Here is a 14,504-nt window from a genome sequence, read left to right on the forward strand (position 1 = left end):
TTTTCTCGCCCGGACTACGTGGTGCCGATACTCAACTAAACAAAGCCGATACAGTGTAACTTATAGTGACATTTCCTGCATGCTGATTTGATTCTTTCAAAGCTGCAGATTATTTTTTTTGTTTTTTGAAAATTTGATTTTCTGACAACTGTGATATATAACAGGCTGATTGGTTGAGCAAATGAAAAAATCAGTGTAAACTAGCCAATCAGAATAGAGAATGTAAAATGTAACCGGTATAACTGCAACAAGTGTCCATTGGTGGGTCATACCATAATCCACACAAGGTAGGGCCATTTGCAGTTACATCGTACATTTTAGTATGAGTCACGACTTTGGCATTCTGTGTGCCTTTGAGCTAATTTATAGTACCCCTAAGTTAGTCTTGTATATAACACCCCCTAGTCTACTAAAATATTGCATCCTTTGCCACCATCTTTAATAGCAGACACGACAACTCTCATTTGAGATGTACTGCATATTATTACCAACTACCAACTGAATGTTTGGTGGCACAAGATTTCTATGTATGTAGATAGCTTTCCAATATACTGTTTAACATCAGTGAGAACTGTCAGTTCTTGTTTACCTCATTTGTGAGTGTAGACGTAGCCCTCTCAGTTACAACACACTGAATGAGGGTGCCGCAACAAAAACAGGTGATTTTCTCACCCCCCAAATACAATCAGCGGTGTGTATTAAGTGTTGGAGATGTACTTGCATCAATTTTATTCTAACCGTTTCATTCAAATTGTCTTATTTCCAGAGCTCATGGATTTGAAAGAAAAGCCAGCTATAGTAACAATGTCATTTAGTGTAGCTATTGAAACGACAATGTCGATTACGCGACTACCATTTTTTCTTTCCAAACCATGGATTCTTGAAGTAAAGACACAGCAACGTTCTTGCCCAGCTGCGTTTGCAATTACACAACTAACCCCCTCTCCCAATCCTATTCAAAATTTAGTAACCCCCTCCTCCCTGGACAAGTTTGTGTGTTTTAATTCAAACTGGTAAAAAAGATGTTACATCATCAAAATTAAATTCCAAAAAGTAACAGAAATCAAAGAGTTTCTGTTTTGACCTTTTTGATGTAAGAAGAGTATTGCTATAACAGTAAATACCGTACAATGGCCGTTCGGCTTGCAAGAGAATCCTCATGAACTTCCTCCTCTAATCGTTGTGTTATTTCAAATTCATAGGGTATGGAATGTTGCTGTTGCTAACAAATAATAAAATATTTAGTTCCCATTATATTATGTGCGGTGGTGTTGGGGGAGGGGTTAGCCTCCTCTGCTCCCCTTAATTGTATTTAACTTCATTTCAAAATGCAAAATGTCATCTGGTTGAAAACATGGCTGGTTAACTGTACTGTATATAGCGTGATATTGTTAGTATAGCTGTACATAAGCAAAATACTACATACAACCCTGTATAATTTTATGCCACAACTCAGGAAAAGAAACACAAACAGCTTTTTTTTTCTCCACTATATTTTGTACACTACTGCTAAAAGTATCAGTAGAAAAGAACAATAGCTTTTAGATTTTCAATGAAAGCCATGTTTTTTGCCAGTATCATATTGCGTTTAATATAATACAATTTTAATATACACGTTTACTTATAATTGTATTTATTACTTACCAACATACCATCTATGCAATGTGTAAGATTGTTTCAATCACTTTATTATTATTTTAGTCATTCAAAAACTTACAAAAGTGTTTACAGAATGATTTGTTAAGTGTTTATTAATTTAGCCAAGTGTTATTATTAATAATTTGATATGCTGCATATGAACCCAGTAAAAATAATAATCATGTCATCAACTCCATTATTAATAATATATATATAAAATATCTAGAAAACATGAACTTGGTGCATTCATTTGTTTTTTGTGCAAGTGTGTATGAATAAATGATTGTGTTTGAAAAATTTCCTGATAAAATATGAAATCATAAAAAGTGGAAAAACAGGCTACCTTTTATACCAAGATTTCTTCCTTCAATGGTTCACAATGAAGTGCTATATGTATATGTACCGCCAAAAAGGGTCCCAAATTCACCATTTCTCTCTGAAAAGGAGTATGTTATTTTACCCTGTCTGTCTGAAAAGGGGTATCTTTTTTCATTATTCCTGCCTAAAAAGGGGTTCATATTTTCCAAAGACTCTCTCTAGAGCTTAAGGTATCCAACAATCAGGAGAATGAAGCCGATTTTTCTTTCATGTAACTTCATTTCGATCGTCAAAGTCCATCTCCGAGAGTTCACCTGCTTTCCCCCCCCCGAGTACCATTTATGCTTACTGTCTGGAAAGGGGTGTCAAATATCCACAGCTTGTCTGGAAAGGGGAAGGCAATTTGAGTTTATTTGTCTGAAAAGGGGTTAGGGGTTTCAAACAACCAGCTACACACTCCATTTTGAAAAATGGATGTACTTTGTTCATTGAAGAGCACCCTCATCAATAAAGTTGTTTGAGAATGGCAATAGCTCAGAGGTTTGAAAAGGGGATGTACTTCGTTCAATGAAGAGCGCCCTCATCAATAAAGTTGTTTGAGAATGGCAATGTTATAATTTAGTCATGGTCTGATAGAATTGAGTACAGTTCTATTGGGCAAATTGTAAGTGGCGCCCTCTATTGATGATTTCAGGTAATAGTTTATGAACACTGAGGGCGGTGTAACTATTTCATTAAGGGCTCATACCACTAATTGAATTTCCATAGACGACAATGTTAACATATGACGAGATTGCTATATGAAAATGACGAAGAAAGTTGAAAATATGGCTCAAAAATGGGAAATCATCATGCCAGTAATCAACCATATGAAAAAAAACTAACATGTTGGCCAGCTCAAACTCTTGCAAATCTCAGGTAAATAAGACACACCTACTGTATTTGGATTGCACCAAGAGAAATCACTGGAAAAACACCAAGATTAGAACATCCATTAACACACAGAATAAACCCACAGGTACACAGCCGCTAAGTAGTAAACAAAAGACCACATGTTGGTCTCACCTCTGACCCAGGTGATTACGCCCTCAAACAGGGAGCACCTGAGAAAAATAATATTTAAAAAATTTCATTGGTTCTTGCTGGGCAGCCATTGGTTAATTAGTGGCATGAGACCTTAATACTGAGAACAAGACCCCGGTACACAATTTTGGGCCTTGTAATTCCAGGTCTGTTCAAATTTTTTAATTTATTAAATACAGCACGTTTCAAAACATGTGCCACAGCTTTGTTTAGGGTTTTGTTCAATTAAAAATCTAAATAAAAGTAAATTTGAAATGAACCATGTGCTCATAACAATTAGACCAGAATTGTCTGATCCTTAGCATAGATAAATAGAGATAAATCTACCATATTGTCCAGATTACTCAGTGTTTATAAGATAAATAGAGATAAATCTACCATATTGTCCAGATTACTCAGTGTTTATAAGATAAATAGAGATAAATCTACCATATTGTCCAGATTACTCAGTGTTTATAAGATAAATAGAAATAAATCTACCATATTGTCCAGATTACTCAGTGTTTATAAGATAAATAGAGATAAATCTACCATATTGTCCAGATTACTCAGTGTTTATAAGATAAATAGAGATAAATCTACCATATTGTCCAGATTACTCAGTGTTTATAAGATAGAGATAAATCTACCATATTGTCCAGATTACTCAGTGTTTATAAGATAGAGATAAATCTACCATATTGTCCAGATTACTCAGTGTTTATAAGATAAATAGAGATAAATCTACCATATTGTCCAGATTACTCAGTGTTTATAAGATAAATAGAGATAAATCTACCATATTGTCCAGATTACTCAGTGTTTATAAGATAAATAGAGATAAGTCTACCATATTGTCCAGATTACTCAGTGTTTATAAGATAAATAGAGATAAATCTACCATATTGTCCAGATTACTCAGTGTTTATAAGATAAATAGAGATAAATCTACCATATTGTCCAGATTACTCAGTGTTTATAAAATAAATAGAGATAAATCTACCATATTGTCCAGATTACTCAGTGTTTATAAGATAAATAGAGATAAATCTACCATATTGTCCAGATTACTCAGTGTTTATAAAATAAATAGAGATAAATCTACCATATTGTCCAGATTACTCAGTGTTTATAAGATAAATAGAGATAAATCTACCATATTGTCCAGATTACTCAGTGTTTATAAAATAGAGATAAATCTACCATATTGTCCAGATTACTCAGTGTTTATAAGAATGGTAAATCCTGGATTGCATATTTCTCATTCAAAGGTTTAAAAGGAGTAGTCCTCTCATTAAGTTTGTAGTTTATTTGTAAGATTTCACAGTGTAACAATGTGATATATCATGATTCATATTTTGGCTTAATGGTGGTTGCCATGACATCTACTGATAAAGGTTAAATGATGAGGCCAGATGACAGGACTGGTTGAGATCAGTCGACAAATTCTCATGAGCTTGCGATTTCAAGCTTATGCGGTGCCTTGGTCGTAGTCCAGAACTCATGATGTATATTAATGTCAACTGTGGAATGTTATTGCAAGACCATTAGCGCCCATAAATATAAACTGACGTTGACTTATGATAGTGATTTTCCTAATATAGTGACGATTAATCAATTGTATTATGATGTGTAAAACTTTCGTGTGATTGGCTGTTTGTTTAGAGGCAACGCCTCAAAGTCTCTTATACTCTATTGTAATTGGCTAATGGTTGACAAGTTAATAAAGTGATTTGAAGCTGTCTCGAGTGGAGAGCACGAGTCAGTGAGAGAATCGAAGGTGACACGAATTGAGCTTCTGTGTGTTTTTTGTGAGTCCAGTGTGGAGAACAATCGAATCCCGGTTACCTAAGTGAAAGGTTTTGAAACATCAAAGAAACCTATCACAGATAAAACGTTTTTCATAAAGCAATACAGTTTTTAACGTACTTCGTACCAAATTTTGTGGATATCTTGTATTTTCCAATCATTGAGAAATGGAAAACGCTACTGCAAATCCAGGGCATGTATGAAATTCAGGTTTTCAAATGTGTATCAGACTGTGCAACAACTCTCCATGAGTTGGCATTGAAACCCAGTCTAGTATTCCCATGGAATTTGGGCGATACATCACCAATTATATTTTTACAAGATAAATGATTTACTTCATTGAATGCTGAACAATGCATATTCCCACTGGGATCAGTCAATTAGTGATTAATCAAGGAGAAACAGTTGAAATATTTTATCAGATTATCTAAACTTTTGGATGATATTTTCACACGAGACATCTGTCGTACATACATCCATACTAAGGGAAGATTCATACAGATGAACTAGGTGACCAAGTTTGCTAAAGTTTGGAATAGAATTAATAAAGTTATTGTGCACACATTAACAATTATTAATGACGATGATGACAAACATTTTTTTCTTGATATACCTTTCCCTTCCATCTTTGATGATATTGGCAAGGTAAAAATCAGTGAAATCAAAATTAAACCAAAACACCTCAAAAATAGTTTTGACAGTATTTCAATATTAAACCCAGTATACAAAAAAAGCAGTTTGGGATTGAGGGGTGTTTCTAATGAAGACGTACTTGTAATAGCACAAATACAGAAATTCTACTTCAATAAAACGCATGTAACAAAGTTTTTACTTCACCTTTTTTACAAAATGACTTATCTCTATGGGCACAATACACTTGTGTTGATATTTGGGTTAAGATTTGCTATTATTGGGATTGTTTTAAGAATGTTTCCATTACTGTTTTGCTCTATTAACATCACATTTTTATAAGTACACATAAACTGTATACTAAAGCATTAATTTATCTTTTTTTGATCACCTGTCATTCACATAAGCACATATGCTACTATCGGTAATCATACAATAAATACAACGGATGTACCGACAGAAAAGAATGATCAACTAGCCATGTTAAATCTGCCCAATTCCTCAATGTCAAAGTGTAATGGAAGTATACAAAAAGTAAACACGTTATTATAATAATATTTTTATTTGTGATTTATTGTGAAATATGCACCGGTAAACATGACACAATGACTCATCTTGAAAATTATACATCAACCAATCAGCATGTGGCATTCTTATTACAAACTATTAAAATGTGCTTTCTACGAACAGCTGATGTCACCACCAGACATTTTGAAATCTTGCGTTTCACATTCTTTGTAATAACCAAATCCTGAAAATTATGTGATTTTATATTGGGTTGTAATATCTTTAGCTATTAAAATGATACTAAAATGAAATAGGTATGATGTCACAACTTTTTTTGCAGCTAGTGTGACATCACAATATACTGAGCAGAAAAAGTGACATCACAATTTACTGAGCATTAAGAGTGACATCACAATTTACTGACAGTGAAAGAGTGACATCACAATTTACTGAGCATTAAGAGTGACATCACAATTTACTGACAGTGAAAGAGTGACATCACAATTTACTGAGCATTAAGAGTGACATCACAATTTATTGAGCAGAAAGAGTGACATCACAATTTACTGAGCAGAAAGAGTGACATTACAATTTACTGAAAGCGAAGGAGTGACATCACAATTTACTGAGAAGCAAGTGTGACATCACAATTTACTGAGAAATAATGATATCACAATTTGTTTGCCAGGAAGAGGCATCAGAACTTGCTGCATAGAACAAGTGAAATTACGATAGTACATGTAGTGACAAAAGTATACACTTAACACACACATATTGAAAACTAATGTTTAAAATGCTTCTCTTCATCAATTTTGTGATTTTTTGCTGACCCAATAATTGATTTATACCAGCAAAGATTTAAAAAGATAATAATTTAAAATTCGAAATGACATTAGTAAATAAATATCACTTAACAAATACTGGTTAATTACCAAAATCTCATCATATAATCTTACACAATACCACCATGTTTAATTATTGTAAACTGTCAAATTTTTCTGTTGAAACAAATTTTTGCGATTTAATGATTTTACGGCATTCGTGAAGACAACATTTCGCGAAAGTCATTGAACTTAAGAGAAATTTTGCAACAAAATTTTGTTACTTTCACAAACTTGCAAAAATTTGTCTCCGGTGAAATTAAAACAGTTTACAGTGCAAGCATTATTATTTATAGTGCATTATAAATTCAATGATTGATAAAAAAGGATGATGCAGAAACTTGAACACAAAAATAGATTTGAGAATATTACATTCTGCAGCAACACAAAATTACCATTCAAGATTTTTAAAAATAAAGGGAGGGGGGGGGGGGTTTACATAAAACTTTCAAACAAATCACTCTGATTTGGTGACAATATCTTTCAGAAGAGACATACTCCTGTATTGTGAAGTGTTCGTTAGCTGATACAAGGCACTATTTAGGACATGTTCTGATAAGTATACAGCCACATCAATGTCCCCAGAATGTAAATCACAAAATGACAGAATGAAAGGAATAGTGTTTGACATTGAGGGACAAGCTACCCTCCTGTTGACAAAAACTATTTACAACAATAAAACAAACAATAATAATAACAAAAGGAAAAAATGTTGGTGCAACTGTATCCATAATAATAGGATTAATAAAAGTCAGATATTCTGAGATTTGTAAGTAAAATTTACATCAATTTATGTAAAGTTAAAAAACTATCTGAACACGCACACATACTTATACATTCATCAGACACTGTTAGACAGACAGACATGTATATAGTTTTTTACTTCATATTAAACTCTAGACACGCAACGTTGATATTTTTTTTTGTCATTCTTAATTTTCAGGTATGAAATGTCAATACACAACATTCAATCTTGAATTACTTGTACAGTCTCACATTTGACAGCCAAAAAATGACAATGTTAATTATTATGTTTGGAAACCAATGAAAACACACAGTACATAATAGCCTTTGAGTTCACATGGTGCATTTAAGTCTTAATGTTATTAACAACAAATAACACCTCCTGTATGAATGGACACGTGCAAGTTACATCAGGATCTGTCATAGCATTGCTATATCATTTATTAACCCCCCAAAAATTAAGATATTCTGAAGTGAAATTTTAAGACTGCAAAAAAAAAAATCGATATATGGCAGTCTAATTCTTCTGCGTACAATTTTGTAAATAATTATGCTAAAAAGTTATTTCTATTAATTAATATGTTATGATAAACTTTAGCGATGATTATGGCTATTCGATTAAAGGGCGGCAGTCGCCGTGCCGCGTCCTGTTCGATATGGGTCTCATAGCGATGTATACAACACATGTAAAATACATTGTTTATTTACATGAAATTAGAACACATGTTGCGCGACGACCACCACGCTTTAAGCAATCAGAACACTGTCCAACATATCTGCAAACAATATCACTAAAAGACACTAAAATGGTATTAAAATATTAGATTTTATAGTTTTATACTAGAACTTACAACTACTAAGTTGTTTTAAAAAATCACGATAGATTGGCAGTGCAAAGAATATAAACTACAAATGAAAAGCTCTTACAGACAGAACAGAATGGTCCAGCCAAATAAGCCTGTATTTGAACATGATTCTACAACAAACTATACTCCTTAGATCAAAATTATTTGTGTATGCTTAAAGTTTAACACCAAGGACAGACATTGAAATATACACAGTAATAATGGCACTTAATGGTCTTGGCTCATATTTCATAGAAAATATACCCCCTACATCGAATGGCATAACCGGGTTACCCAACTAAACAAAGTAATGAGTTCATACCAAATCTAAGTCATGAAAAGGTAAACACAGATTTTGTCTGACGAAATGGTCATTAAAATTAGAATACTGCCCTCATTAGAGGAAAGAATAAAGTGTATTCTGTGCAATATCACAAGCTTTCTCCATACAAGTGAGTGATACAATACCGCCCTCTATAGGAGATAATAGTAAGTTCCATATGATGTACAATACTGCCCTCATTGGGGACATAGAGAACAACATTTTCTATACAACACATAGATCAGGTGTACACATGGTTATGATAGTTAGCCCAATTTCCTTTTCCGCTTTAGAAGCACAGTTGAGCAGAACAGACATTTGCCATCGTATTCAGCAAAGATGAACTCCGGCAATCAAATGCACCCAATACCAGTTATTTCAAAAAAGAGCTCAATTTAAAATCAGATTTTTGGAAAATTTGGCTCACTGCAGTTGTCCTAACACTTCACTGTAGGACTATATATTAAACCAAAGTCATCGCTTGGCAAGTGCTGTATCCGATTGTTATCTAAATAAAATATATCCTCCAATTATCTAATACAACACACACCAGGCAAGATGACTTTGTAGTTCCAATTACTTAAAAAAGTGTTAAAAATATCTTCACATTTATGTTAAAAAACCTCATTACACAATCACCATGACTTAAAAAATATACATAGGATCAAAAGAAGTTACCTAGGTAACAACCTTAGTAAAACTGGCTGTTATTATCTGTTAGCAAAAAAAGTTAATGAATTAGCATGTCTCACTATCCTGATTAAAATTTTAGCTTATATTATTTAATATCTGAGATTATTGATTATCTTAGTTAGCATCACAGATTATCTCAATTAGCCTCTCAGATTATAGTCTCAATTTTAGCATTCAAGATAGTCTCAATTAGTCTCTCAGATTATCGATTATTTTAATTAGCATCCCAGATTATCTCAATTAGCCTCTCAGATTATTGATTATCTTAATTAGCATCACAGATTATCTCAATTAACCTCTCAGATTATAGTCTCAATTTTAGCATCCCAGATTATCTCAATTAGCATCCCAGATCATCTTAATTAGCATCTAAGATAGTCTCAATTAGCATCTAAGATAGTCTCAATTAGCATCTAAGATAGTCTCAATTAGCATCTAAGATAATCTCAATTAGCATCCAAGATAATCTCAATTAGCATCCATGATAATCTCAATTAGCATCCCAGACAATATCAAATAGCATTCCAAATAAGGTCCATAACAGCTAAGCGACAGTCTTCAGAGCTCTGTGGTCATGAGTCTCTTTTTATCATTGTTCTCTTCTGGTGCTGACGTAACATGCCATGGTGACAAAACTGCACTGCCCGTTGACACTGGTCTGTTTGTTCCACCTCCATTGTACTGTCCAGGAAGGCTAGCAGATTTCTCTGATTTGGGCTTTGATTCCAATCTCTGAAGGAAAACAAGATCCCAATTTTAATAGTACAAAATAAAGCATAAAAAAAAACCATTAGCATAATTCATGCACATTCTGCAGTAGAATAGTTAACATTAGTAACACAAGTTGCTTCCTTAAATAAAATACTATATATTCTTAGGAGAAACACAGACGGTTAGTAATCACATGCATTTGTAGCGTCACTTGTATCTTAAGGAGTTTGGTGAAAAGGACAGTTTATGTGCCTTCTCCAGTCAACTCCTCAAAAGTACAACTTTGTAAAATAAAAGGCGGTAGTCATCGCGCCACGCATTCACAAGATATATGGGTCTCATATAAACAAAGATGGCGACTTTGACTGTTGCTCAGATCAACGAGTACGAACTGAGATGTACCAAAGCTTTAATTGAGTATTTTTTAGGTGATTGAAAAGGTAACCGGCGGTAATTAGATCAAGTCGCACGCAGGTCAAAACTCATACTTCAGATTCCCATTAGAAGAGTACATTGGATTGTGGAAAAATCAATGTTTATCAACACAAATGTCACACATGCGCAGCGCGACGACTGCCACATTTTAATTCAAAATGCAAACATGCAAACATTTTGGCATCTAACTTGGCCATGTTAATAAAATATTTGTTATAACACAAAAACGTGGCATATAAATGGATTGTAGTGTTATTGGCTGTTTATTTGTTAACAACATTGATAATCAAGCTAAGAAATAAACAAACACAAATAAAGTTTCAGTGATCTATTCATGTATTATTGCCAACTGCAAGAATATTTACAAACAGTGGCAGTAAAAACCACGCAATATTTCAATATAATTTTCTCCATTTGATCATGAAAACAGAATTTTACGTCGCAAGACTTAATAATCAAAAGAAAACACATTACTTTGAGTGTAATTCATTTATGCGTGAAATGTTACACCAGTTGACAATAATCATATACATGTACAAAGCAAAGAATACCACATGACGCTAGATTCAAACAAACACATTATTGTCATTGATTCAAACAACAAAATAAAACACAGTTGTGAAATTTACATTTTATCTTGTTGCTTTTTAGTTAGTTCATCGACAGCTGATTTCAATCAGTCTCTGTCAGACATTTATCCAGTCGTGGCTTCCAAACTGTGAATTGTAATGGTTTTAAACATTCCACAGTAGTTAAGGTAGAAGCCTACTCATAGTTTTTCAGAAAGTTGGTCATAAATCGCAAGACAATGTTTATTATGTACAATCGTGGAGTTCCATGGTAACATGAAATAACATTCTGTTATGTGTTACAGTTACTAAAAATTCATATAAATATTATTCAAGACTTGTTATTGTTCAGTTCATTTTTCAAAAAGCATATTAAAATGTTAGCAGATTTTAAAACTGTGAATTGTAATGGTTTTAAACATTCCACAGTACTTAAGGTAGAAGCCTACTCATAGTTTTTCAGAAAGTTGGTCATAAATCGCAAGACAATGTTTATTATGTACAATCGTGGAGTTCCATGGTAACATCAAATAACATTCTGTTATGTGTTACAGTTACTAAAAATTCATATAAATATTATTCAAGACTTGTTATTGTTCAGTTCATTTTTCAAAAAGCATATTAAAATGTTAGCAGATTTTAAAACCATAATTTTTTAAACAATTCAAGATCTCAAAAAGTACCCCCATTAGACCTAAAACAGACCTACAATCTGCAATAAAGAATATTCCCACTATAGAAGCCAATGGTAAAAATAGTATAATGGCGTTATTTATAAACCATCATTTTTTTGAAAAATAGACTTTCTGACAGTTGACATTCACATATTGCCTGGAAAGTGAAATTTATAGATAAATTCTTGGTATTTTTTTTATTTATGAGTAGGCTTCCAAATACTAAACTACCATACTATGTATTTATACTATGTTATTTGATGACAGAGAATAATTGAGTGTGGCAGTAGGAAAGGGGCTGCAAGACAACTGCAATAACATGCATTGCAGACATACTTGTAATTTAACATTCGGACTGTGTGGACTATCTGGGCTAGTTGGAGATAACAGGGGCATCTGTAAACATAAACAAACACTGCAACCGTTAGAAATAAACAATGCGGTGATCAATTACTTAGTAACCCCCCAACCACTAACTATACATGTATATGTGGTTTCAGAGAAGAACCCAGACAGACAGAAAGATGGTTGGACGGCAGACAGACATAGCTTTGACATATTCCAGTAACAGAGGATCACATAATTGTGCATTCAGAATATAATTCACTAAAATAATTGTAGCTGTAGACTAGGGTAAGACAATCATGAGCAATGGATGATCCCATTCCTAATGATACTCATAAGAGTACACTTAAGATCTTGTTAATTAGATGCAGTCATGAAAGAGAGTACACCCTAACTCTATGCTAATGAGCATCTATTCCATTAAAATGGACACTCCCCCATACCTACAATTAATACTTTATTATTATTATTATTATTATTATTATTAGAAGTTAAGCCAAAACAGCTAGCATTGTTGCCTGAAGCTACACACCAAAAAGGCGACACTATCGTTGTGTTTCTACTGTGTGTTAATGTCATGCAGTGATGCCAACATGACAGAAGTTATAATTTGCATCCTGGGTAGAGGCTAAGATGCCCACCTGGTTAGGGGTTGGCTATGATTGCCATCCGGCTAGAGGATATTAATTGGCATCCTGGTTAGAGATTGTGATTGTCCTCCTGTACAGGGCTATAAATTGGCATCTCGGGTAGGGGGTTCTACTGTAATTACCCTCCTGGCCAGGGGATATTTTTTGCCATCCTGGCTTGGGGCTGTAATTGCTATCCCTAGGACAAAACTGGATCTGTAAATCATGTAACAAGCAGTTAGTATATAAAGATGACATAGCCATCACAAATATATATACAGTGGTTAGGGTTCAGCCATGCAAGTGTTTTCATACCATCTCCCATGGATCTTGTCTGGAGTTTTCCATTGATTGACGCCTACGACGAACCATCAAAGAGTTACTCTGAAGATGTGAGGAAGAAAAATAAGCACACAAAGAAAAGACCCTGCCAAGCGATAGAGTAATTGTGCACAAGATGATATACAGGGACATATTTTCAAAATTTAATTTATAAATTCTGAATCATTTTGCAGTGTTCATCAAAATAAAATCTCAAAGCTGTTATTGTTTTTCCATACGATCACCTCTATATATATTAATCAAATAAAGCATAGAAAGAACTCCTGTGTGCTGAGAATATTTAGATAATGGTGTCACACAGGAGTCAAAAATAAAATCATTTGTGCACAAACACTAGGAGATAAGATTCACCATATAAAAGATTTGTTTCTGATCAGTGTAAGCATCAGTTTGAATGTGGTGTAAAAGTGAAACAAATCTTTCGGGGGAAAGTGGCTAAGCTAATAACTTGAGAAATGTGCAGCAGCAGCAAAGATTGTAAAGATGGTATAAAGTTTCAAGTTTGGCTTTTAAAGCCAGGAAACTTATAGTTCACATAAATCCGGTGAGAAATAGTATATTTTAAATGTTGAAATGTCACCTGCTCACATGCAGAAATTGAGTTCCAATTGACAATGACAACACACATTTAAAAATGCAAAGGCTCATGGGTAGATGTTTGTTTGTAAACGCATGTGCAGGTGATGACTCCTCCAATATGATGTAATGCAATTCACACATCTAACACATATCGTTACCATTGAGTACCATATAGGGTTTGGTATGAATAATTTGTAATATGCTAATAATCAACATTGTCAAATTTTGTATACATACCTGTAGTTTGGACGTGGGGGATGTGACTAGTATCGGTGATATTGGACCCTCTGTGGCTGCAGCTACTGTACTAGCAGTACCACCTACACCCGGTAGACTACTTGGTTTTGTAGTTACAGTGCCGTTCACCTTCAGCACAGTCTGGTTCGTTCTCACAGTCTTTGATATCGGACTTGTGTGGCTGGGGAGATTCCGCAGGGTAAATTTTGCGGTGGTTTGTGGTTGCGGCGAAGTGTTTGATGTGGAGGAATTCATGGAACCACTGTAACAAAAAACGAGCAATATTTAATATTATTTATTAACAGTTATGAATATAATAGTAAATTGTCCAAATGAACATTGAATACAATGCTAAGCATTCACGCACACTTTGTTAGCCCGTGCTAAGGGTCTGGACCGGGTCTTAAAAACAGGCCAGATTTAATCTGTAGCATTTCCTAGCCTGTGCTTAGTGCTCACCCATGTTTACTTAGCACATGCTAAGGAGCTGTGCATGAACGCTACTAATGATTATTGGTACTTGTGTTTTCATGG

General features: G+C 33.9%; 1 protein-coding gene across 5 annotated transcripts in view; it reads right to left on the reverse strand.

Moving 5' to 3' along the window:
* Positions 1 to 6,000: 6,000 nt before the first annotated feature.
* LOC100367792 (uncharacterized) overlaps positions 6,001 to 14,504 on the reverse strand; it is a 41,166-nt gene continuing 32,662 nt past the window's right edge. For 4 of the 5 annotated variants that reach the window (XM_085501408.1, XM_085501406.1, XM_085501405.1 and 1 more), the window contains exons 15-17: positions 13,971 to 14,232; positions 12,175 to 12,234; positions 6,001 to 10,181 (exon numbers count right to left, since the gene is read on the reverse strand). In XM_085501408.1, coding sequence (XP_085357534.1) covers positions 10,008 to 10,181; positions 12,175 to 12,234; positions 13,971 to 14,232 — 496 coding nt within the window. In that variant the 3' untranslated portion in view covers positions 6,001 to 10,007. The remainder of the gene's footprint in view (positions 10,182 to 12,174; positions 12,235 to 13,970; positions 14,233 to 14,504) is intronic. The other variant, XM_085501407.1, reaches the window with a different exon arrangement.

Source organism: Saccoglossus kowalevskii, chromosome 7, assembly GCF_978046115.1.
Source record: "Saccoglossus kowalevskii chromosome 7, keSacKowa6.1, whole genome shotgun sequence".
Taxonomy (NCBI): domain Eukaryota; kingdom Metazoa; phylum Hemichordata; class Enteropneusta; family Harrimaniidae; genus Saccoglossus; species Saccoglossus kowalevskii.